We start from the raw sequence: 26,087 nt of genomic DNA on the forward strand, positions 1-26,087 counted from the left end.
GTTATGTGATACCTGTATTTTAATTGCTGCATGACATTCTCCACACACAGACACCCTTCAAACTTGTCCTCAAATGCTCTTTCATAACTCGCCAGCTTCCAAATTATCCACTTGTAATGATTTTGAAACCAACCTTTAGGAATCAAATCAGGATCAACTGAATCAAGTGACTTGAAGCTATGCTCAACTTCAGAAACACCTATTCTAGAGTCTTTATTAGGAACCACTATAGCTCCATCTTGGGTAACTATATGAGATTTACTTAAATATTCATTTAATTATTGTGTTGTTTTGCTTGTGAATCTAACAAACCTATTATCACAGTCGTAAAAGTGCACCAAATGTGAATTTTGAGGGTTTATCTGGGATAAGCAGTTATTTTCACTAGGATTTGTTCCAGGAAAAGAACCTTGCACATAATCATGTAGGCACAATCTCTGAAATGCTACTTTTGCCTTAAATAATACCCCTTCCAGTACTCTAAATAAATTAATTTTGAAAACATTTGCTAGAATAACACCATAGTCAATGTTTACCTAGACCGTCCTTCCACAGAGTAATGAAGCATAGTCCTTTGATTCATTAATATTGTCTCCCTCTCTTGCACAATTCTTAATTTCTCTTCTAAAACTTGTCTTTGGTGTGCCAATTCATCCAACCATTCTTTTACATCTCCAACAGATGGTTTATTTAGGCTGAATCTGTCATTTACCCCCTTCAGAGTCCTATCCATAGAAAAAGATTTTGAGGCCTCAAAATTAACATTCCTGCCACTTCTTCCAAAGGTGTGAATAGGAGTTAAATTGCAATTCTTTGGCTTTTCCCTATATAATTTCACTGGAGTGGATGTATAGTTTGATTTAGGTTCCAAATCTTCAAACATAAGCCTGGCCTTTTTCAGTCCAGTTTCTGAGATTTGTATTGAAGGAGAAAATGCATAGCCTAATCTCTTTATACCTCTTGAGATTCCTTGTGAAGAAATACTAGGGTGGCAATCCACCTCAGAAAAGTTTCGTTTTTGGCTGTGTTCAAGTATATCACTTATGACATTCATTTTAATCAGCGGCATTTTAGCATTCTTATGTGATAAGATTGTTTTGAATTCTTGCTCAATGGTATTAGTAACCTCATCAAGAATTGTCTGGACTTTGATTGCACTTTGTTTCTCTTCAAATGAGAAGCCTTTAAAGGTTTCATCAGAGGACTTCCTAATTTGAGGAGGTTTTGAAAAGCTTTTGATGGGGGTTTTAAAAGGACTCTTGAATTTTGCAAAACCTTTGGAAAGTGCTGGTTTGAGTTTAGATGGTGTAAATCTTTGGATCCCTATAAGTCTTCTATAACTTACATCTTTTATGAAAAATATTAGTATGAACTTACCTACTAAATTCAAGTCATCAAAATTTTCATCTTCAAATATATTTTTAAAAGATTTTTTGACTTGGGGACTTGTTGCAAAGTTTAAAGCTTTCTTAAATCTTCTTGTATTTAAATTTTTTGTCAGAGAATTGCATGTATTCAATTCTCTTTCTGGAAAAGATAGTCCAGGTGCAGACTGATTTTTGGGCTGACTTAGTTTTAATTTGTCAGAATTCTCCCCTGCTAATATGTTTTCAATTGGTGTTTGAAGAAAATGTATAGGTTTTGGTGTTTTATTATTTAGTACACTATTTGAAGCAGATTGAAAACTTCCAAAATGTTCAATATTTAAATCATCAAAATTCTCACCATCAAAAATATTCTTTGTTTGATTTTTTCTTGGTACTGAATGCTGAAACTTATTCATTTCCTGTTGTGGTTTAAAGACTTTAGAATTATTTACCTCTAGGGGAGCAGTAAAGAATACAGATGGTTTTATTGGGTCTGGGAGCAAAGTTTGTTGATATGATAATTTGAGATTCATTTCATTACTACATTTTATTTGATTAAATTTCTCATTTTGTTGTTTTGGTTGATAGAGTGAAAACTTAGGGTTTTCTTTTTTATCCAAGTTGGTATATTTACTTAAACTGCTTGAAGCAGATTGGAAACCATCAAATTGCTCCAACACTAGATCATCAAAATTTTCATTTTCAAATAAATTGTTCTTGGAAAGTTTTGGAGCTGTGGAAAAATGTTTCAATTCTGTGACTGGTTTGCAAATTTCTGTTGACTCAAACTGTGGAGGTTTTTCATCACTATTATTAGCTTGAGTAAATGAGGGCTCAGATTTTTTAACTACCACATTATTAAGGTGTAAATAATTAAATTTCTTGTCTCGAGCTTCAACTACCTTGCCTGGATTCAGTATATCATCAAACAGCTTTGTTGATTTTCCTATTTGTTCTTTGGTGTATGTAAAGCTTCTGCCTGTGCATGTTTGAAAGCCGCTTATAACAGCATTGGAGACATCAAGTGGTTCCAAATAAGTAGCAATTTCAGGGCTATGTCTTTGAAAATCTTCATTTGCAGTTTTGCTTGTTTCAATAAACTTAGCTTCTTTGGTAGCTTGGTTTTTAGCAGGTATGGGAGTTTGAAAGCTAATGGAGTTTATAATTTTATTCCTTTCAAGTTCTAGAGCATCTAGCTTTTTAATTCTTTCCGATATATCGTCATGTTCAGTAATCCTGGCGGGGTTTGCAACATTGTCTGCCAATAACTGAAAGTCTGTCTCATTTAAACTATCAAGGGTATCATTTAATTCACTATCAGCTAGAGACCCATGACTGTCAATCGACGTCTTAGATTTGAAGACCTGATCCAATTTCTGGCTTATTTTTTTCTTCCCCCTTTTTTGCTTTCTTCTATTCTGAAGTAGCTTCTTAATTGATTCTCCGGATCCTAACACAGGCGATAGGGGCAATCTATCCTCCTGTGATAAAACCTTGAGGTGTTCTTGCTGGGAGGAGACGGAATTGTCCATAGTCTATGGAACTGTATATAAGACATATAATTACTTATCTATAGTGGGAACATTTGGTTTCAAACTAAAAACGTATTTGAAATTTAAAATGATAATGCTTATTAAACTAAACTAAAACCGAAGATTGAGGTTACATGTTACCTGACGTCACGTCGATGTCATGTTGCTATTTGCCTTGATTGTGAAGGGCATTAATTGTTATGCTGTCTCGCTTTAGAGTGTAGGATTTAAAAGGATGCAAGAAGGATCGACTTTCCAACTGCTCCAAGTTGTATAACTTGTTGCCTATGCTTTCCCAAGAAGATTTGAATTTTTGAATAACCAACTGCGCATTCGCATTAAAGAACAATTTGTCGCGTGTTAAATCTCTTTTTGAATGAAAACCGTAAACACGCGGAGTGCCCGAGTCGAAGGCCCAAACGGAAGCACGTTTGTTTATCTGTCTCTTCGTTCGGTTTCAGTTTACAACTCCTTGCGGAGCGTAAACGTGGGGCGACTTATTATTCCCGGTTAATGCTCTGTTTGTTTCGCGTTAACATACTGTGTAGTCCAAGACAAAGTCATCTGAATTAGGCTGAACTTACAATAAAAGTGTGTGTTTTCTTCATGTTTTTCCTGAACTAAAAGCCAGTCAGATGATGTGCGACCAACCGTTTGCCGGTAACAAACCCTTGGACGATTTCATGGACATTGGAAATTTTAAAAGTAATTACGCGCGAAGCATCGTTGTCAACACGCACTTCAAACACTCGAAAAACAAACAGGTTCCCGAGAAAATTGTGCAGGAAAAGCCCGCAGAAAAAACGGAGTTTTCAAATTTCGAGAGTCTCACTTTGAACACCGTTCAAAAGCAGGATCATCCAGTAAAGTATAGAAAGGTGAGTTTCACTTTTATTGTGGTTACATTAAATACAAAAAGCTGTTGACAATGCCGGTACAAAGTCGAATGTTAAAATTTTCAAATTTGAGTCGCAAAGTGCGTGAAATGAGAAACGCAACCAGCAAAGTCGTTTTGTTTAAAATGCCGAACAAATAGCATTTTTTGCGGTTTAAAATAAGATTTAAACAAAGAGAACGTTTCGGTTTCTTGAAACATCATCAACTGTGTCCCTTATGGCCGCCATATTGGATCATTGAATTTTGCCCTATATGGGGTTGACTAAGGACCGGTTTTTCAAAATCCAGTTGCGTAGTGACAGGTGTCAGGTAATAGTTAACTGATAGCTGGTGTGTTTTTCAAATCAAAGTTAAAGCTTAACTAATAGTTGAAGCGCCTTATTAGTGACGGAGATAATTTCACTAATGTTTAGTCTCGACTGCAAGTTGCTCCACATGCAGTTTAGCAGGACATTGAAGAACCGGCACTAAATAAAATATAGTTGAATAACTATTGCCCAACTCAGGTACTCACAGTTACTGTTAGGTGATTACTGTGGGAAAGTATATGCCAATGTCATTTTTTTATCGTAACTCAACCACTAACATTATTATATTATTGAACGAGCGTATAATGTGAGTACCTCAATTCTGCCGAGGGCATGATGCTCATTATATGCTAGTACAACACTATACTTGGTCTATGGCTAAACATCCGTACTTTCCGAAAATTGTTAGGGAGAGGTGTATCAGGCCTTTTCTGTCTTTGTCACGAGGAAAATCTACAAGACATCTGGCCTAGTGTTCTGGTGATCGGGTAGTGTGGGATTCGCCGAAGCGTCTATCCACTGAAACTCTCGGGATGGAAGAACTTTCTCCAACTTCGGAACTGTTCCAAAAGCTCCGTCAGACCTAATCTGAGTCCTCAATTCGTACTTCTTGATTTTGCGTCTGTGCCTAAATATGTAAACGGCCTCTGGAGGTTTCTAAAATTATTTAGTCTGCCGCAAGATTTTTCAGCACTTTCAGAGATAAATCAGTGATATCCGGCGGGGGCTTTTTAGCATCCTGTTTCCGAGACCTCTCTAATGATAGTGTTTTCCACTCAAGAAGAATCTCAAGATCTGATATCCCCATCGTTTAATTCAATTCCTATTAAACTCGGGCTTCTTCATTGTTGTAAAATAATTTCACACCTCTCATGTCACGGCAAAGGTTATTAAACTTCTTAGATGACATAACAAACGCATTAAAATAAACTCTCCGAAGATTTTTAACGACAGTTAACAAACGTGCTCTCCTGCCGTAATTGCGGATAATTAAGATATAAATTCAGTGTTAAGTTCGCATGTTAACGTGTGAGACCCGAAAATATCCCATATTGCGTCCGTATGAAATTAAAGAACTTTGCTCAACATCCAATAAATAATCCTTAAGTAGAAAGAAGAAAAGCAGGAGCTTTCACTTCCCATCGTAATGTCAAAGTTTGAGAAAATTTCACGAAAGTGCCCATGTCGAGGGACCATTGTTATTTTGGACTAATTAGCAATGTTTGCTAATTTTTCGCCGCAGGAACGAGCAGATTTGTCACACGGTGTGTTTTTTTTATTGCATTTGAATACGCACCATTGTTACACTTATTTGCATTGGTGGAACTGGAAAATGTAACCTGCTTCTTTATGCCCACTGCACAGCGTGTACTGTGGCGATTAGGAGGAAATTGCACCAATTTTTTTGCGTTTTAAGTCCATGCATGGGTGAGTGCGGTTCTACGTCACTGCCATGTAAGGGCCCATGCTGGGACGGCAAGGTCAGAAAACATCTGGCGGCTGTGTGGGAAAAAGCCCTTTCGGGATTTACTTCGTGGAATTTTAAAGTGGCGAATTCCGGTTAAATGGAGCGAAATGTCTGAAGCGGAGACTGAAGTTGTGGTTTTAACACCGTTCAACGTTTTAGTCTCCGCGAAATTGAAACAGAATTTTGATCGAATTTCTAATGGGTGATCATTAAAAAACCTCGCTGTCGGTGGTGAATCGTAAACGTTGGGGCATTAGTTGGGCCATTTACAGTTTATCATCGAACATCTGACTGACAAATTGATGGCACATGACTATATTTAGATCAATAGCATCAGCATCATCAAACTTGGTCTTCGATAATTCCCCAATTGGGAAAATCGATTGGAGTCATATCGGAAGATCTAGGCGGCCAACAAACCAAAAAGTAAACGATACATTGATTTTTCAAGAACAACAAGCGCGCCATTGCACGCCCTAGGAAAAAAGTTAAAGCCTTGGGAATTTTCACACAAAAGACCCCAACATTACAAATCGCGCATGGCGGCTGTTTACCAATTCAACGACAACGTGGACTTTTTAAATCTAATCAACAAAAGTCCTTCCACGTACGGTTTTTTACCGGAAACGGCCTTTTTTCCACCTGAGAGCCTGTGTCGCTGCTTTTCCGCCTCTCTCTCACACTCAGGTGCCACCCCACTTAAGCCAGCTTTATCCTCCTTTATCTCCCAGTTGTTTTACGGACAGTAGAAACGGATAAAGGGATAATAATTCAAAGGACGGTTAACTGATTTAACTGCAGGAGAGTTTTAGCGATTTAGGAACGTGAAGAAGAAAAATTGTGAAGGATCGCTTGAACTCTAACTATAAAAAACATTTTTCTCCATTTCTTCACCAAGTTTAGGACAAGAAGACAAATATGAAAAAGAAGTTAATATCTGGTGACTTTCAATCCAACTTTAATCTTCTTCGGAGTCTGGCACAGGTGACCTGTGGCATTAATCTCAATTTGAACCAATGGACCCCGAGTTCGTTAATTGAAAGTCACTTCATGACTATATCGAAATGAAGCAAATCGCCTTGAAGGCCGACCCGCAAGTCGAACCGTTGGCATTTTATTATTTTCGGGGTTGGTTTCGTTGTCCTAAATTTGAGACCACGCATTTCAATAAAGACCCGAAATTTCTTTACCAGTCGCTCCACGAGAATTTTGCCTTTTAATTACGGATTTCCCATGAAGTCTCGATAAAAGAACGTTGCCCGGAATTTACTGTAAAATCCTTCGACGCAAAGACTACAAAGTTAGTCACCGGAATCAAAAACCATGGTTCCGGTAGACGGGGCGGCCATAACATTATACGTTCGTTAAAGCGGTTTTTTGTTTGTATCATTGCCGTCCGTTATTTCGGCACTACCACACCTATATTTTTCCGAAAAAATTAACATTGTACACATTACAAAAACAAATTATTTCCACCTTCTTTTTAAAGCTTCCCGAGTAATCACTTGAGCCTCTCAATCTGTTGCCGAGTGGGCACCATTTTCTCTTTGAAATTATGAAAGGTAAATCCGAGTTTGTGGAATCGCAGCGAGTGGCCTCGTCCTTTTTGTAATATGATGTATACACTGGGTAATATAGTCACATTATGACTTGAAGCGTGGGACAACTCCGTACTCTCGATTTCCGTTTGAATCTCCATTATGAACCCTCCATAGGGGTAGTTTTCAGTATTAAGCTCCCTCAGGTGTTTTTCACCTCATTACCCCTTTACAGTACTCTTCAATGAATTTATACAAAGATTATATTTTAATTATTGATTGAATCAATTAACGAATTATTATCAAGTCCCCTGCAGGGCTTTCCGGTACTTGAAACCCCAAAATCACGTTTTCATTGAGTTTTTCACCCTCAATAATCATTATATTATTAGACAAAAAACCCAGGTGCTTTACTGTGACTCAGGGACTGCACAACTGTCGTTTCTCAACGGGATCGGGTTGTAACGTAATAACTGGAAGAAATAAAATTTATTAAGCCTGAAATAAGTTTAATTGATTCAGAGTACGAAATCCAGTTTCTTTTTAAAGTCTCTTCAGTAATCCACTTAAACTTCTCAATCTGCCTTCGATCGGGATCCTTTTGTTTTTTCTCCCTGTAGTCACCCTCCGCAGAACCAAAATTCGATATTTCCTTTTCCGATAAAATCGAAAACACGTCCTAGAATGCGAGAATATTCCGAGCTCTTCATTGCAGCTTCAATCTCATGCAAGAAGCCTTCAAAGAAGTAGACATTGACATCCGCCTTAAGTTTCTCTAAATTCCTTATAAACTCACTCATAGTAATACTCATCTAAACGAGACTACAGCGTCATCCTTAATTGATGTAAACAGAAAGAAGGCCAGTCACATGCAGAACTGTCCACCTCTGGAATTTGTAAATCCAGAATAACGTTGTGTGATTGCTCCCATCCATTTACCGTGACGTTTTTGGCCCAAAAGTCCAAATGCAGGATGGTGGTCCATGGGTCTCGTACCTCCCTAGGTCCATAAGGAAAAGTCTTAATGCACTGGCTGATTCTATCTTTGTAAGCTTGTAACTCTGGGATGAAGTCGAAAACGTTGATGGTGGAGTTATGGTAGTGTGTTTTACTGTCGTCGTCACTTCTTTCATGTTTCAGATAAAAGGGCTTTTAGTTTTTGCTCAAAAAGAGCTGGGTCGTGGATTCTGATCGCTAATGGCACTGCGTGGAAGAGGGCCAGGTCTCTGAGGACACTGAATGAGGTCAATATCGTAACCTATGTGGCGATCTACCTCGAAGAAACATTTAAATCAAAATTACCTCAAGGGACTTTCTTTTTTAATTTATTTAAATTTTGCCTCAAGGCTTTAAGTTTTCCGTCAAAAACACCCCCTCCAAATCCACTCAGTCACTCTTAGGATCCAAACTACTCCTCGGCTCATAATATAACTGGAAAAAATCCAGCTCCCGATTCAGACCTCTTTCTTTGGCAATTTTTTTAGTGAGGAAATCACTGTAGTGTACTAAGCAATTTCAGATTTAAACGTTTCTGTAGTGTTGAAAATTTCTTAAGATACCGGATTTGATGGAAGACACTTAGCAACCGTGCTGTAATCTTTTATTTTTCCATTTTTTTGCACTTATTCAAATTATTCATGTGTCGGTAGGGCTTTAAATGGTTAAATAGCTCATCTTGGAATCCACTTTATAAATAACACTGCCATAGCTCTCTCCTGGAGATAGCAGGGGCATAGACTTGCTCTTAGATAGATTGCTCTTATATAGAGATGCCCTCCAATCGCATCTTTGATTAATTCATCTAACTTAATAATTGCTCTTTTGTTCACTATTACTGGAAAATTTATAATCATCAGGTGATTAAATTATACGTAGAATATTTCACTTACTGATAAGAACATGGGAATTAAAGCTTCAATTCATGATTTCTGGAGATGTGGCCCCGAAGTGTGCGATAACCTTCTTTATCAGAGTGGTAATCTCATTAAGTTCAGATTTTTGAACATTTTTGTAACTGTGCCAGCAATATAATTATCATGGAAGTGATTGATTTTGCCGTTTCCATTGAAATTATCTTGCTGGCAAGGTTCCCAGAACTTCGAAATCTTTATTATTTTTAATTATTTTCTTCTCTCTTTCGAATCAACACTCGTTTAATCTCTACATTTCAGATAGAAATCTTAATGCTTATTCAACAGGTAAATATTAAATGGTACTTTAAATTCCCTGTATAGAGAGCTAATAAATTTTATTATTTGAATTTAAATAGCAGCGTTAAGTTCAACAACTTAAAATTGATATTAAACTGCCAATGTTCCAATCATCAGCATCTCGACGCATGTCAATTTACCTGAAAGCTTTAGTTATTCGTGAAAAATTGAGTATTTTTCAAGTGGTGCCCAATAAGCCACTATTTCTTCACTAATGCGGATGGTTTATGTAGTTTTTAGAAATTAAATTTTTTTTCCTATAATCGTATATTTTTACATTACATTTAATGTACCTTCACTATGTCACTGTCTCTTAAGCAATCAAGGTGTAATTTCATCTACATACACACAGTACTCGAAGGGTTGTCTTCCTTAGAATTCATTGACGTAGGTGGTATACTTTAAAATAATAATTTTTGAAGAGTTTCGTGTTTTCCGCGTCTTTAAGTGTTGCCTAACTACGCCACTGTTTATAGTTAAAACATTTTAATTTCCATATATTGATTTAATAAATTTTTCTCTCAGTGTAAGTGTACAAAAGCAGCGCAATATTTGTTTTCGGTGTCCCCGCCGTCAAAATGTGATTATCTCGAAAACAGTGAAAGGTCAAAAATATGGTTTTCTTTTATTTAAATATTTCCATGACATCTCCGAATACAACTGGTAATGCTGCATTCGGTGAATCATTTGTAAATCATATTTTCTATCAAACTTGAGACGGATATCAATCGAGGATTCTATAAATATTGAAGTTAAATCGGGCGTCAAAGTCATTAATTGAAATGTATTTGATATAAATTTTATTACGGATATAGATTACACGTGTTTTTTGTTTAATAATTAATCCCACTAAGGCTTAAGTCGAATGGATTTGTATCAAACCACCGTATTATATAAAAGAGTTTCCCAAGACTCAAGAGCCTCCATTGCACTTTGTACCTCTTTATCTAAAATCGTCACATTCTCAGGCAAAGTTACAAAATTAGAAAAATAACTTAATTAATTATAGATATTTTAAGTGGTCATGTTTTTAACTCATTTGCAACAATCAAAACCAATTTCGCTTCTCCGCCTCTTGGATTAACCACTTGGTCTTCTCGATTTGCTTCTGGTTGGGCGCTTTCATTATATCTTCTGCATCCTCCGGCTTATAATCTGTCTTGCTAGAATCAAGTCCAGACACACCCTTCTCCATCAAAATTATTTGCACATGTCCCAAAGAATGCGCCAGTTCCGCAGTTTTTGCCGCGTAATTTATTTCTTCAATGAAACTATCGAAAGTGAAAGTGCTGGTCTCTACTTTGAGCTGTTTCAGGTTCTTGATGAACTCCTCGTAGTAGAACTTGAGAAACTGGTCGAAGCGCGTTTTTATAGCCTCGAAATTCACTGAGGTCAACAAGAAAAAGATCACATCTGCTGCAGGACTCGCTACCATGGGCACCTGCAAGTCCAGGATGATGTTCTTCGAATGTTTACCTCCGGTGACCATAATGTTGTTGCACCAAAAGTCTAGATGAATTACCGAGATCCAGGGCTCGTGCAGCTTCCTTTGCTTGAAGGGAAACGACTCGTGGATGGTCTTAGCGATTCGGTCCAGATAGGGCTTGTACTCGGGGACGGTAGCGAAAAACGTCAGCAGGCCTTTGTCCATCTGTTCTTTACCTGGGCCTTCGGCACTGCCGAATTTGGGGCAGTAGGGCCCCACTTTGGTATCGAAAAGAGCGGGGTATTTGAGGCGCATCGCCAAAGGAACAGCATGAAAGGTTGCCAGGTCTTTGAGGATGCTGAAAGTGGTGGACGAGTCGAAGCCGAGGTGGCGGTCGATGTTGTAGAAACCTACAGAATATTTATTTCAATTTCAGGTGTTCAGTTCAATCACTTTACGCGCCTCTGTATTTCAGATTTTCAGTGAGTATAACCCCATCTAAATCAACAGTATCACTTTTAGGATCCAGACTAATTCTGGCTCCGTAAAATTCCTGGAAAAAATCCAAGTCTCTCTCCAATCCTTGATCTTTGGCGAATTTTTTTAAGGCGGGTATGACCGTTGTATACCAGGCGATTTCGGCCTTGAAGGTTTCCTTGATGTTGAATATCTCTTGGGTCATTTGGTTGATAGGAGTGCATTTTGCCACTGCATGGTGATTTTCTAATCGTCGTCCTTTCTTGACCTACACGCAATTGAATAATCCGTTGGATATTTTTGAACTAAGCTCATGGTTATGAATAATAAAAAAGCACCTACCTTGAAATCCACTTTGTACATAACACTCCCATAATTCTCCCCAGGAGGGAGTAGGGATTGGGTGTGCTGTTCCAGAAGTACTCCTCCAATGCTATTCTTGATTAGATCCTCCAATTTTTCAATTTTATCTTTATTGGCCATGTCGGTTAAGCTTGAATTAGCGAATATTGTACACTTAAAACTCCTCACTCTCGATGGATAGACGATTATTTCTACGTGCTGCTACCGAGGATGACTGCGCTATTATGATTCTTGGGTAATTTTTCAGATATTAGCTGTTGTGTTTTATGATAAAGTGCATTTTGATAATCGATAGTAGCAAAGTGGTTTTGTTCTATTGTTGCGGTGTTTATGGTCGTAATATTAATTTGTTATCCTTGATTTTCATTTTATTATATAATTAGCATAACGTGATTATAATGAATCAATATACAGGGTGTTCCAGGGGCAGTGCAAATGAGTATTAGGTGCAGGATGGTAAAAAATAGAGCGATTCAGCTAAATTTGTTGTATTCAAAAGTAGCTGTTTTCATTTTAGAGGGTGTCAAAGAATTTTTTTTGTAATCCTGTTAATTAGAAAAAAATCCACCAAACTTTTTTTATCAGTATCACTGAGACTCTAAACTCTTGTACATCAAAAGAGTATTTTACAAAAACTCTGTCTTTAACTTCAGCAGCCAAGACACATTTGTACCATTGTTTCTGGGACACTCTGTATATTAATATTATTGAGGAATGCAAAACAGCAGAGCAAAAGCAACATTGTCGCAGGTTAAAAATCGGTAATGGTGCTATATTGCTTCGCAAAGTTGGTTGTGGGCAATTTTGGCCAACATATAAAAAACAAGGCGAAAAGAGATCAAAGTCCCTCGAAATTAGTATTCTTGATATTTGCATTAGTAGTGCCAGTTCATCAAATCAAGGCCGGCACATATTGGTACAGTGGCGGTGGTGGTACGGCGCAGCAAAAATGAAATGAAATCAGCTAAATATTTTAGCTTTAACCGGAAGTTCCGCGTTAGATTTATTACATCATTAGTCGTTGCGGACTAACAAGCAGTCCATTTTTGAAGAGAGGTAAAATTTGCATAAGGCGGTATTTCAAGAAAATGAGAAACAGTAACATTTAAAATATTCACAATATATTGTTGCTTGAGACCTCAGAGACTTATAAAACGCCGTGTTTTTTAACGAAACAGCACGTCGAATACGAACATTAAGAAAAATGTAGAAGATCGATAGAAATCCACAAAACACCACTAAACAAAATTTTAGAGACTTAAAATCGTAAAAAAGTGAATTTTCACAAAATGTATTTTTTAGCATGCAAAGCCCATTGATAATTGAACGCTCATCATCACTGGGCGCTGCGGACGAACGGGCAATTTGGATTTTATCATCAAAAACCATCTTCATACTTAGTGAATTATATACTAAAAACCTTTTTTGTGGAAAGGTACTGATAAGATGGAGGAATGTTGTAGAAGTTAACAAAAAATATTTGGCAAAAAGGATCGCTAGAGAGTGAGAAATCGTGCGCGACTCCTGAAAAGAGCTAAGACACACTTGCCGAGCTTCGTTTGTTATCTGAGGTTTAAGCTGTTCGGGTCGTCACCGCGTTTGCGCTTTAAAACACGGCGGGTGACGGAAACGCGATAATGACGCAGTGCAGGTCAGACATGGTCTAACGAGTTCGACCACTTGTCTCTAGTAGGATATTTGAAAAGATGATTAGCGAAGAGGAAAATTTCACCGAGACACTGACCGAAAACTGTGAGATTTATTCCCAATTTACAGAAAAAAACTTAAATCTCCTATAGAATGAAAATAAACAAGTTTTTTTTTATCAACTGAATCGCTGTACTGACTTGAACCAATATTTCTATGATACCCTGTATGCATTGGGAAATTTTATTTATCTCCAAAAAGGAAAGTATTGCTTATTCCATCATGCACCGTGTAACACTACAATAACGACGTCTAGTCAATTTTATAGGGGAATCTAGTCCATGTCATTATTATGGCCCATAATCATAATCTGTCCGGTTCCGTTTGAAGATGTCTTATTTAGCTCGGACGAAACCCCAATTCGCCACGACATTTATAAGTGTTGAACCGCTAAAATTACTACAATAAGAGCCAAGAATTTGGAATTGCGAACACTAATTTCGCAATTGCGTGTTGCGCCTCTTTTGCTGAAAGAAGAGCTTAGCATGTTCGATAATGGACCGCCTCGCGTTTCTCACATTTTTCGCCATTTAATTTGGACAAGAGCCAAGCAAATTTAGCAAACAAAATAGAAGAAAAAATGGATATTCTCCCCCTGTATAAAACATATCAACGTTCAATATCTTGCGATTTGTCTGCGCTCGAGATTAAATTCTTTTACATACTACTACACAAACATACCTTCTAGTCTACTTGGTACAGCGTGGGACTAAGATATGGGAAGCACTTCGTTTTGCGCAAAAAATACTACGAACTCGAATTTAAAGATGGCCCCATCAGATAAACCTCCATTCTGTGTGCAACTTTATATTGTTAGACAGATTTGGTATTTCCTTCCCAGATAACGAGATTTATGTAAATAGTTTATCTCATCTCAGAAGGATAATCTGCTCGAATTAATCTTCGCCCGTTTACTAAAGGCAATTAGAGATAAACGTATCTCTTTGTAACGGTGACTGCTAGTTCTGAGACTTGAGGCCTTGTCCTGGTTTCTCGATGGTCATAGATGAAAATTTGCATTTTGATTGATTTTGCGTATGACACGGGATTCTAAATTATCAAGCCTAAACGCGTATACGATGTGAGCAGCAACTGAGACAATTGGCTGTTAAGTTCAGAATAATGGGCTATTATTACCGACAAGTAGAATAATATCGTGAAAAGACTATGAGTCTTATATGCAAATTGTGAGGAAGTTACTAAAATAACACGTTAGGTTACTTCTTAGGTTCTTATTGTACGGGTATGTTGCGCATTCATCGTCGAACGGATACTACAAACGGATGTTAAGACAAAGAAACACGATGGTATCAGACGTGAACTGCAAGAAAATTTCCTTACATAATTGACCTTTCTTCACGCTTTGCCGTTTTTTGCTCACTTCGGTGTCTTGAGATTTTTACCAAATCTATGAACGAATTCCTAGTGGGAGGAATTTCTGGACGTCTATAAATACCATTTCTCCGGCATTTGGGCCAAAATGCTTCCATTAAAGCCTTGTTGACTTTAAATCATGAATATTGACAATTATTAATTAATACCCGGACATTCCGAAGCTCTAAACTTAAAGCTTTCCCCGTCTGTAAATAGATAGGCAATCTTCGAGCGTTCGTTCGCAATATAGGCCCGATTTCAAAATAGCTCCGTTCATTTGTCTTTCGAAAAAATTCCTCACGTTCACTAGAAAATGTCAATGCCGCAATAGCTTTTAAGCTCAATTGCGAACAGTTTTACTGCCCATTATATTCAACCATGAGTTACAGAACAGGCGCGAATTTACCTCACAGATAGAAGAATAAGGGAAAAGTTTCAAAAACCACCATAAATTGCCGCAATTAGGTACCGTTTACGTGTCGATTCTGTTGTCGAAAATCCACTCAATACTGATGCCATTGTTCTCATTATGTCGTTTGTACAGGTGTATGACTTCGAGTAAGTCACCTAACAGGAAGTCTTCTCTGCGGGACAGATAACGACCACTAAGAAGTATAATTTATTAGGCGACAATTGGCCCTCAAATCTCTTAAAAGTCCTTAAATGGAAATTGGGCCAATTTAAGATCGGTGGCTTGTTATTATGCAAAATGTGGCATTGGTGGCTACTTACTTATTCGTGAGCACCCGTTATTTACGATGTAATGACGGCGCCTCCAATATGTTATTGCAACTGCATGATGGCTGAAGAGATACATCTGCTTCTTCATTCCAATTTTAAAACAATGCTGGGCCTCCTCGAGATGAGTTTAGAATGTTAAAAGGTCTTCTGTGCTAGTACAGCGAGCACTTTCATTACTTTTATCAATCAGGAACGAATACGAGAGAATTCCTTCCTTGCAAATAAAAATCAGGAGCAATCAGGTTACTGAGATATCAACAAAATCAGGTGAACTTATGATGATGAGAAATCAGAAAAATTGGGTTATTCTGGGGGCCGGCCCTTGGGGTGATGGTTGTTTGCGGAATGAGAACGGAAATCCTTAAACTTTGAATCTTATTTTTAAGACGTTTCGAAGCCGATGGGCGTCTTTATCAATTTACACAAGCCATTCTTACGATTATGGCGTAGAAGAACATTGTTTTTGTCTTTGTTTACCGTTTTTTACCTTTTTTTCTTTGAATGGTGTTTTTAACTAAATAATAATTTATTGAATCCCAGCATCAGTCTAGGCATTTGAGTTCAATAGAAGTCACTAGTCTGCCCAAACAAACGTCATGCGTATGATCGAACGGTGGCGTGAAAACAAAGATGGTCAAAGCAATCTGCCGATGACCACCAGAAAGTCGTGCGCGCTGCAACAATACACTCTATGGGATTAATTGAAATGAATGTCCCACAGTGCCGAGACTGATGAATGCCTTGGGAACTGATGAATTATAAAATTGAAAACATCACGAAGGAAAAATGGGAAAAACGAGATTCAAAAGCAGCGCTAGTCATGACAGTTTTTGCGCGAACAGATAAAGAAGCGAATCAGTACCTCACTGTTTTAGAAATCAAATTCAGAATTTGAGTTTTTTTCTTAAGAGAGGCATTCTCTTCCTCTTTTGAGAAATTTTCAGTCAATTTGACTCCTGTTTGACGAGATGAAGTGGCCTCATCGCGCGCTCTTGATTGACATGTCTTCCTGCCTATTTCCTAGTTCTGGAGGTAGTCAATACAATAAATACACATTACCCGACAAATGTATTTGCTATTAACTAATTAAAGCAGAATTATGTAACACACAAATAGAAATCCCGTTCGCTTTTAAGAGCAAGCTGTTAAATGCCAAAGCGATTGCTATTTATTACGGTTATTGTATTATCTAATATATTTTGCCATAATTTATTAAGATTTTTGCCTGCAAGGTCTGATTCGTCCCGTGTGCGTATGGAGACCATAAACATAAATTTAATCCTCGGATGCAGAAAATATGCAGATTATTATGCAAGTGTAGAAATTATTATCTCCCGACTATCCGTTAGCTTTCAGACGTTCATTAAGGCAAAACGTTTGTTTTATTGCTGTTTCTCGGGTAATTTATTACGTATTTCTTGCTGAACTACATGAATCATAAATTCGCGCATTTTGTGCCCAAAGAATTTATCTCTTTCTTTCAAATCGCTCCTTGGGAACATCCGCGGATTTCTCAGTAACAATAATAATTAGCTATCGGTAGCAATAATTTTCAACACAACGATCCGCACTCCCCTTGGAGAATATCGACTTTTTCCTATTGTATGCTAAGTATAAAGCTTCCAGGAGACAAACGGCTTCGGGGTTCTACGACTTTGAAGCACCGGTCTCAAATTAATTTTAGTTTTTAGCCAGACACTAATGAACTCACTTGTCAAAACTGAAATACCTTGAAGGCTTCATTCTGCTCTTTTTAGCATTCTTGCGCGCATACCTAGTTTATCTGACACATTTCATCAAACGAGTTGGTACTTTGCGTACTTTTAATTCGTCAGTGAGGGTATTTTAACTCTTGAAGCTACTGCAAAATGTTCTATAAATCAACTTGGTTAGAGGCAATTTTACGATTTCACGCAAGTTTTGCTTCATTACTGTAATAACCTAGTACGGCTCAGTATTATACCATCTCACACTGTCACCATAATAACAGAAACAAGTCGAATCTACTGCGGAAATAATTAGATCCTCTTTGTCGCAGTTATTGTGACGTGTATGTAACACCGCGCCAATTACTTTTATTAGGAAATGTTGTGATGCCTTAATAATAGAATTTTAATTCAAAATTATCATGTTTCTGAATGTCTTGAATTTGGTGCACGGTGTATGCATAAATACATATGTGGTTAAATTTACGGTTTATGTAAACTTACAAGACCTTAAATGAGCAAATAAACGGGCAGGCTTGAATTTGAACACGTAGTTGCTTGTTTGTTGGGGGTTCCCTTCCGCCAGGGTGGAAAATGCCGTTCTTCTCTCGGCTCTTTACCAAAAAATTAAAATTAACCCAGAAACCGATTGTTAGTTTTCTTAAAAAAAAAAAAAATACTTTTTGCACAATGACCCAACCTGCTAACAAAAATAGGCGGAGTGGCTTGTATTTCGGAAAATGCCAGCAAATATTTTCCCAGTGCCACAGATTTGTCTCAACAAATTCTCCGTTGACTCCAGTTTTCTCTATGCCTTCACTGCGGTTTTATGACTAACTTCTTTAGTGATAAGATTCTCCTGGTTCCATCTGAATTCCTTGATTCCTTCTTTAAAGTGTCCCGAGATGAGGACGCACTGAAATGCAAATTTCATGTATATATGGTTATGGGTTTGAATCCTCGGGCTCTGCTCTTAATGGAGGCTACATAAACACCCTTAGTTTCTCAGTGGGCAGAATAAGTCAGTTTGTCAGGAATTAATTTTCTATGAAAAAATTCACTTTAGTATTAGTGAAGCGGCACTTTAATTTAATTTAGGGCAATGGCGTGTAAATCAAGGCTAAAAGCAAGTAGTGCAAGGTACCGACAATTTTATCTGGAGGACAAATCTCGGGGGAAAAGAAAGGAGCCAAAGCTCTCACCGAACAAGTTGCCCGGTCTTACAGTGTCATTTATTTCGCTGTTTTTCTCAAATGAACCATAAATAAAATCACCCAACAAGCATGTTAGGTATTTATGAAGATGGTGTAGGTGGTGCTTTTCAACATTCATTACCTACATAAAAACTCCATTGAAACTTGAAACCGCGAGGAACACGAATTTTATTAAACATGTTCCTGCGATTGGGCCATAGACGATGTCAGTTGAATAACCGGCATTATTAAGCTGAACTTACCTAAAACACATTCATATTATGGCTATGGCTCATTTGAAAGAGTGCAAAGCGTAGTACCACATGCCAGCGAATTCCCAAACAATATGAGAATTCTTATATGCTTTTGTCGAAATTCCTTTCATTTTCGAGATATACGCGAGATAGTGTTTAGTTTCTTTTTATGCGTCCGAGGTTGACCTCTTGTTCAAGCATAGGTAACCAAGTGTTAACCATGCTTACTGAACAAGAGGCCAAACATTGGTTTTTATTAAGTAAAATATATGCACTTTCTTTGATTTTACGCTTCTCTGATAATGGTTCCCTGGTAACGATGCAAGCGTCGTTCTATTTAATTCTGTGACAACTATTAGAGCCATGCTGGCTTATATTTAATGCAGTTTTGATGAGGAAGTTTTAACCTTAACGGCCAATGGCCGTTAAACCGTTCGTTAAGAACGGTATTTGTGTCAACTTTTAGGTATGTAAAAACCAATATTTTGTAACTACAAAAATATCTTCTTTAACATAGCTGCAAAGCAGTATCTTGAAATTCTATAAATGGTTCTTCAGTTATGGAGAAATTTCCACTTTGCCCCTACTGGCGCTGACGATAATAATTGATGGAATGTAGTTTTATTTCATCTGCCATATATTACATGATTTAATTTCAAAGCGTGGGCGACTTTACAAGCACCGAAATGCCAATTATTTTGCCAAACAACCTGCTTTTAAGTGTGCCAAGGTGGTTGACACCCAAAACACTCTTGTCTCGTGTTCGGGAATTTGGGGCCAAAAGCACATAAATTTCCGAGCAATAAAAACAAAGTTAGTGGCATATGAAGACACTGCCAACGAGGGCTTTTATCGCGTAAACATATAAACACCGGGAGGCTTCCAAAAGCAATTCGAATAGTCAAAAGGGAACAATATAATATCATTCTTTATTGCCCAGGATGTGGCTGACGTAAAGTGTTGAAGTTTTATTCCTGTGTATGTATTATTCCCCTTTGGAGAAAGGAAAATAAACTCATACTTTCGAAACCTAAACACATGAGCGTTTTCGTTTCATTGGAAGGGGGAAGAAGCTCACGCAGTAATTCTGCCAATAGCCGAAGTTAATCCACAGATCAAACATTTCAAATAACTCGCTTAAATTCCTTTAAGTGCTTACAAAGAGCCGCGTCTCCAGAGCGTTCATCCCACTTCCAGGTTTAATGGCACATAAGACCACTGATTTGCCGACATACCCATTATAAAATATGACACTCTTAAGGCTGAATCAACATTTTAAATTAATTTCGTGGATGTTCGAAGCCTTAAATCTGGGGCTTTCGCCGTCTGGAAATAGACGTTCAAATTGTCGAGAATGCTTCCAGGATTTGTCATTTAAATTCGAATTTTAAAATAGCTTTGTCAAAGATTCGATAGCAGTTGAACAATACCACAAACTGGCCCATATTTTTAATCTCAATGTACTTTCATCTCTATGCCGCAATTAGACAACAAAACACTTTCATCATCGTTCTGCAACTTTTGTCAGCAGGCCGCAAAAACCTCCACAATCCTGCTTGATTCAATGATTTTGTACTTTGTTGCGTTTTATTTGGTCATTCATCGTTCGCTTCTGATCAGGTTTCGACGTAAAATCGTGTGTGATAGATTGATAATTACTCCACAAGTCCGGATTTTCTAAATTGCAGGTAAGCTTCGTAACAGGTTGATAAAATCTTTTAATAAGTTGTAGATTAGTGTGTTAAAGGGGCCATTAATATCATTATTGTCTGTCGATTAAATCCGATTTTATCTTCGTCTCGCGGTCGCAGGTGCTCCACCACGATCCCATAAAATACTCAACTATGCGGCCGCAATTAGTGGCAGACAAGCGAAATTGTGAATGTGCTGCTTACTTCAGGGAGTCGGGATACTCCGTCCATGAAAGATTGAAATGAGATAATTGACTATCCGCACCAGGGAAGAGGAAATTGCACGTTGAACACAAGAAAGCACGGAAGAAGCGAGTCTGGATACTAATTAAGAACAAACCGATCAAAAAGATCAAGGTCGTTCCGGTGGATCATAACCAGTAAGATTATGCAATGGTAGGCACAGCCATATGTGACCCTTTTTCACGTGCAGGAATAAATCGTGAGCCTCTTAAAATGCTGATAAGTAACTCCCAAAAGGACTCAAACCCTAAAAGATTTTAAAATGTATACAGCAATGAGACAAATTCGTAAATGTGGAATTAAATAAGAAAGAAAAACCAACTACAATTCGCCATTGTAAAATGCAGCGGGGGGTGCACAAGTGGTGTGGCGCATCTTGATGAGTACTGTATTGTACTTACTTTTGCCCACTTATGTTGAATGTGGAGCCGACTATAATACCCGGCTACAGTCGAATCAACGAACCTTTGCGTGCAGTCGTCAACATAGCGCATTAAAAGTTTACTTAGAGAACCAAAGACGCAATGTCTAAAGATTTGCAGGTTAAACTCTACTTGAAATGTATATCTTTACTACGGGAAAAGTGAAATTTTGCTCTCTTGGTCAACTTGAAAATTCGTCAGAATGTGTCATGATGTGTGTATGTTACACAGGAATATAGTATATATCTGAGACGTATATACATAAATATACGTATAAGTATATGCATTTGTGTTAAACCTACAAGAAATACATTTCAATTCCATACGTACGTTTAGAAGTACTTTAGATTGGAAAAGAAACCATATGTGTGTTGTACGGCCTCATGCAAAGATGCGCTGACCCGACTATAATATCGATTGATCAAGGCATTTGCTTGCAGTTCAAAGGATTATGTGGCATCGTTGGTGCAAACAAAGCTGCCTGGAAAATATCTCATGAGAAATAAAATAATTTCCGGTTATTCCATTAGCAGAGCATTTTTCCAAAGACATTAGGCCCGTATATCATTCAGAAGATTCTTCACGGAGTAGCAATAACGATAATCCCTGAAAAAGTGCCTCGATATAATTGCGCATTCCCTCGATAAAATCGTCCCGACGTAAAATTCCTAAATTATTATTATTTGTAATAATACCACTTTATACTTATTATATGAGATAAGGAACGAGCCTTCAACCCAGCTTCAATTAACTCTGTTGTGGGTTTCTTTTTTATTTGAAAACTCCGGGCAAAATCACGCTTGAAATAACAATAAAGAGATACGCACTATAGCATGTAAAAATAAATAAGGATATCCTCCGTTTCTACACGAAAATTGCAAATCCTTGAAGAAAATTAGGTGTAGAAATGTTGCGTGAGTTCTTGTCATTTTCCCTCGATAATTTATCAGCGATGAATATGTCGGACGAGGCTCGACCTTTGGCTTTGGAAGTTAATAAAAGAAATGGCCGGCAATACTCCACCCGTTATGTTATAACTGGTTCTCTAGCTCGACCACAGAAACGCAAAGAAACAGATAAATAAAGAATAGGAAAGGAAACAAACGCAAACATCCTACATTCACTACGGTACCACTAAGGTCAAAGAGGATCGTGTTCTTTATGTTCCAATAATTATTCATTAAATCTTGTAATAATGGGGCGTGTGATATCTTGTAAACTCATTTGAATTTTAATCTGAAAATTCTCGAGAATAGGTCAGTGGTGAAGTATTCAGTGTTGGTTGGTGGTTGGAATTCTTGAGGTACGCTCCATGGTGTTTCTACTCAGATTAATTGTAACCGTGTGTTAACCGAAACATTTTCTATTAAAGTTGTCCGGTTCTGTGGTTGCTTGACAGCTGGGTCGTTTATCCTTCGTTCCGTGAAGTTTCCATATAATATATATATATATATATCCCATCTTCTCGGTATTATCTTCATCAAAGTGTCACTTTAATTAAATAAAATGAAACTGTATACGGTGGAAACGCGATACCATCTCCCTGGTGTTGGTTAAAATCGGCTTGCCAACAAATTGCAACAAATACCCTGATGGCGGTTTTAGAGATTGGATAAAGGTGTTGTAGTGCCGTAAGTCGAATTAGCTCCTGAATATCTAGGTTATTGCTTATTCAATCTACGAGAAGTAAATGGCAGGCACCCCTAAACAACCTTAAATTCAAATGCATTGTTCATAGATCACGACTTTGGAGCTGAGGTTTTAAAAATATTTCCTAATTACACACAACAATGGTTTGAATTTTATGAAGGGGGTAATCAGAAAATTTGAATGAGACGAATCCGCGCCTCGTAGGCGTGGTTTTTGGGTTATTACCACAATTATGTTATCTGTTAGGTAATTTGGGCCTTTAGCGATGAATGGTACCCATGTTGCACGCATCGAACTTACATTAAGCAATAATAATTCCTCAATAAAAGAACAATTCTGTTTGCTGGGACCGTTCCTATGTCTTCTCCGACAGACAAGAGACTACGAGTTATCTGCAGGCACAGGATGAGTTCAAAGTTCGCTCAAAAATGCAAAGGCGCTCTTGAGGAGCTTTAGTGGGAGCCCTCACAGATCAGTGAGTTTAAACGTCTACATCTGCACCCTTCATGAGGATGACAGGTCGTTTTGCGGAGGGGGAAAGGAACCACATAGAACGAAAAGGGTAGATTGTGGAGCGAACAGAATTCCTAAGGGCCTAAACGCATGTGGTCACTGCTAAATCGAGTGTGAGGTACAGTCTTCTTTCAAAGAAAAGGAAATAACTATGAACATCCTGCATCTGTAATATATTTTTACTAATAATGTTTTCTTACAAATTCCTCTAATTTTGCGATTTTTTACCTTTCCAATTACAGGGAAACACATTTTTTGAGGTCACCATTCTCATTATACTAATCAACCCATATTATGTACCATCAATGACAGAACTCGTTATTAACGGACCTAAAATTTGCGGTCTTCAGCTCATTATTTTGTTCGAGTGATAGCATGCCTATTAGGCATCACATAATAATTATGCTTAATAAAAGACAAACATAATTCCCATAGGTGATTTATGCAACAGTCAAAACACGTGTTTGGCACAGCATAGATATGCGGTCAAGAGTGTCTATTTTTTCCTGAAAAAAGTGTGTCATTTGCGGCGTTGAACAACTGTTCTGACTAGTCGTCATAAAGACCTAGAGTGACATGGATGACACGGCGTGAACGAATAAATTAGAATGGTGGTTTGTTTAACTGTCCTTTTATTGGGTATTAAATTACCATCGGTAAACTGGGACGATAAGGATTTTTCATACCTCCAGGGGCTCAGTTTCACACCTACGTAAAACATCATCCAAACCGACGATAATCCCATTTACTTAGCTGTAAACTTCCTATTGTTCGTTTAAAAGGTTTTGACACCCTTGGCATAAATATTCAGTCCTTCCACCTGACACATGGGTGTGAACTCTAAATTACCGTGTTGCTTGACGCTGATGGTGTCTGCGAAGAATTTGTCTGAGAAGCAAATGCCTGTCAGGAATAATAATCTCAAAGAATTGCTAATGAATGATCTTTTTTCTCGTTACAGAACATTCGAAGCGCGAGCATGGACGACTCTAGGAGGTATTCGTGTGGCAGCATATTATCAAGGCGCAACTCTCTGTTCGCCACCCCAAGGAGAGGAGAAATTCCTGTCGAGAATATTTATAATCAGAATAAGATTGAGACTCTTCAGTGGCAGCTAAGAAAGGTAATGAAATCTCGGTACAGCTTTGGGGGGAGATCCTGTATCGTTGAAAAAGCGCCTTCAATTGATTTCGTTGCTGTTTCAGATCGAAAAAAGCCGCGGAATGTACAAAGCTGTAATGGAGCAAATCGTAGTCTTCCTGGGAAAAACCCACACAAGCTTAGAACACCTAGGAAATCGTCTCAACAGAAAGAGCTCGGTAACTAAATCCAAAAGCGAGTATCACATTGAACGTGACAGCACCGTAATAGATCAACGGGCTTTAGTAGAGGAGCACCTGTCTTCTTGGTAACTTTACAGCAAATCAACGTTTTTTTTTTATTAATCTGATTACCACCCTCATAGGACGCCAAACAAGAAGGCAGACTTGCACCCAGATGAAATCCCCCCAGAGAAACTATCCCAAGAAGCATTCCGCCTACTCAGGACTGCTCAGTCGCTATTACACATGCAAGAACCCAACTTAACCAGTTCTCAAGACTCTGTCAAAATCCCAGAAGAGCCATCAGATATAGAGTTTCTCGCTCAACTAGCCAAGGAGTTTCCTAGTGACGGTCAAAGGCCTGCCAGTTTCAGTGTATCCCCGAAATTGATTTTGCCGGAAAACGATATTAAGATCTCAACGGCTTTCAATAGAAAGCTATCTTTGCAGCTGGGTGATTCTCGGAGGAACTCGAAATACGACGTAGCTAGAGCGTCAATAACTGAGACTGAGTGTTACTCTCTACCACTGGGAGGTAGCCAACAGGCGGATCCTTTACGACCGTTGGACGGACTAGTGGAACATCGAGGGAAAAATGTAGAAAAAGCTCCTGGATTTCCGGCAACTGCCAGTATCAGTTCCACGGAAGACGAGAGCGGTTTTTCATCAATGAATTCTTTCGAAGACGTCGGGCTGCCACTAGTGAACTCCACTGCGATGGACGAGGTATGTTTAGACCTACTATCTTAAAGGTTTTTAAACAACAAATTCATTCAGGTTTCAGCAAGAAGTGTCCTTCTCAAAAGTATGCTGCACAACAACAGCGATTACGGATCTCTAATTAGTAATGACTCAATGGTTGACACTACTTTAACCCTAGGCTCACCCGGGACCAATCGCAGGTCTATTAGAATGTACGACTACACCAAGGAACGCAAGCTTAAAGACGTTAACTCTTTTTCGGAAGAGAATGTCGGAAAGTACTGCTCAAGCGACGTCACGTTGTGGCAGAAGCCTGCTGATACACAAATTGATGTTAGGAAGGAATTTACAGGGAATAATATGGCCATGAATTGTGAGTTTGGTACACTTTTGGCAGCAGACGTGAAACAAACGAAGAGGCGGAGTTTGACTTCCAATGAGAAAACCAACACTCCGAATTTGAAGGTTTTATGGGTTTAGAATGTGCTTAAAATATGAACTTAAAATATGCGTTTTTTTGTGCAATTATGTCAGGCTTTTTAGTAGTTTTTGGGTAACAAAATTTTGAAGTGTAATTTAATATGTTTTTTTTCGTCGTTGCTTAAGAATTAATATTTCGCCTACTAATACGTAATAATTTAACTTTATTTATAGTGGTCTCTGAGGAGAATACGAACTGAGTAATGTTGGAGGTGAAATAGATTTCACTTAGTATTATTAATCATTTTTCAAATTAAATTCTTGTCATGGTAATAAAATTGTGCCTTATTTACTGGTTGATTGGGTAATTGGTTTGGACGCAGATAGAGTTGCTGTTAGATGATTTAGTTTGTGCTTAAACAATGCATCATCTTGCATTCACCAACGTATCAAGAAACAAGCAATAATGATGAGTATAAAATTACAATGGCCACAATTTAAGTGTGTATTTTACATAAAAAATAATACTGTTTACTATATAAACTATATTCGAAAAACCTCCT

The 26,087-nt window shown here is 37.9% G+C and overlaps 3 protein-coding genes across 4 annotated transcripts in view; 1 reads left to right on the plus strand and 2 right to left on the minus strand.

Annotated features, from left to right (window-relative positions):
• LOC136415363 (breast cancer type 2 susceptibility protein homolog) overlaps positions 1-3,011 on the minus strand; it is a 28,362-nt gene extending 25,351 nt beyond the window's left edge. For both annotated transcript variants that reach the window (XM_066399910.1, XM_066399909.1), the window contains exons 1-4: positions 1,378-3,011; positions 537-1,323; positions 313-480; positions 13-261 (exon numbers count right to left, since the gene is read on the minus strand). In XM_066399910.1, coding sequence (XP_066256007.1) covers positions 13-261; positions 313-480; positions 537-1,323; positions 1,378-2,899 — 2,726 coding nt within the window. In that variant the 5' untranslated portion in view covers positions 2,900-3,011. The remainder of the gene's footprint in view (positions 1-12; positions 262-312; positions 481-536; positions 1,324-1,377) is intronic.
• A 252-nt stretch (positions 3,012-3,263) lies between these two features.
• LOC136415563 (uncharacterized) lies at positions 3,264-25,849 on the plus strand. Its single transcript, XM_066400197.1, has 5 exons — positions 3,264-3,777; positions 24,042-24,203; positions 24,286-24,488; positions 24,546-25,128; positions 25,180-25,849. The coding sequence occupies exons 1-5, from the start codon at positions 3,535-3,537 to the stop codon at positions 25,582-25,584; spliced, it is 1,596 nt and encodes a 531-aa protein (XP_066256294.1). The 5' UTR covers positions 3,264-3,534; the 3' UTR covers positions 25,585-25,849.
• LOC136415619 (uncharacterized) lies at positions 10,088-11,813 on the minus strand. Its single transcript, XM_066400276.1, has 3 exons — positions 11,566-11,813; positions 11,209-11,491; positions 10,088-11,156 (listed from the first exon to the last, which is right to left on the minus strand). Exons 1-3 carry the CDS (start codon positions 11,704-11,706, stop codon positions 10,369-10,371), a joined length of 1,212 nt encoding a protein of 403 aa, XP_066256373.1. The 5' UTR covers positions 11,707-11,813; the 3' UTR covers positions 10,088-10,368.
• Positions 25,850-26,087: the final 238 nt, after the last annotated feature.

Source organism: Euwallacea similis, chromosome 20 (genome assembly GCF_039881205.1).
Source record: "Euwallacea similis isolate ESF13 chromosome 20, ESF131.1, whole genome shotgun sequence".
NCBI lineage: Eukaryota > Metazoa > Arthropoda > Insecta > Coleoptera > Curculionidae > Euwallacea > Euwallacea similis.

Bases quoted from the DNA above. Each gene is read 5' to 3' on its own strand.
- LOC136415619 (XM_066400276.1), bottom strand. From the start codon at position 11,706: ATGGCCAATAAAGATAAAATTGAAAAATTGGAGGATCTAATCAAGAAT. The intron at 11,492-11,565 runs GTAGGTGCTTTT...AATTGCGTGTAG, and splicing joins TGTACAAAGTGGATTTCAAG to GTCAAGAAAGGACGACGATT. The intron at 11,157-11,208 runs GCGCGTAAAGTG...AATATTCTGTAG, and splicing joins TGAAAATCTGAAATACAGAG to GTTTCTACAACATCGACCGC.
- LOC136415563 (XM_066400197.1), top strand. From the start codon at position 3,535: ATGATGTGCGACCAACCGTTTGCCGGTAACAAACCCTTGGACGATTTC. The intron at 24,489-24,545 runs GTAACTTTACAG...CCACCCTCATAG, and splicing joins GAGGAGCACCTGTCTTCTTG to GACGCCAAACAAGAAGGCAG. The intron at 25,129-25,179 runs GTATGTTTAGAC...AAATTCATTCAG, and splicing joins ACTCCACTGCGATGGACGAG to GTTTCAGCAAGAAGTGTCCT.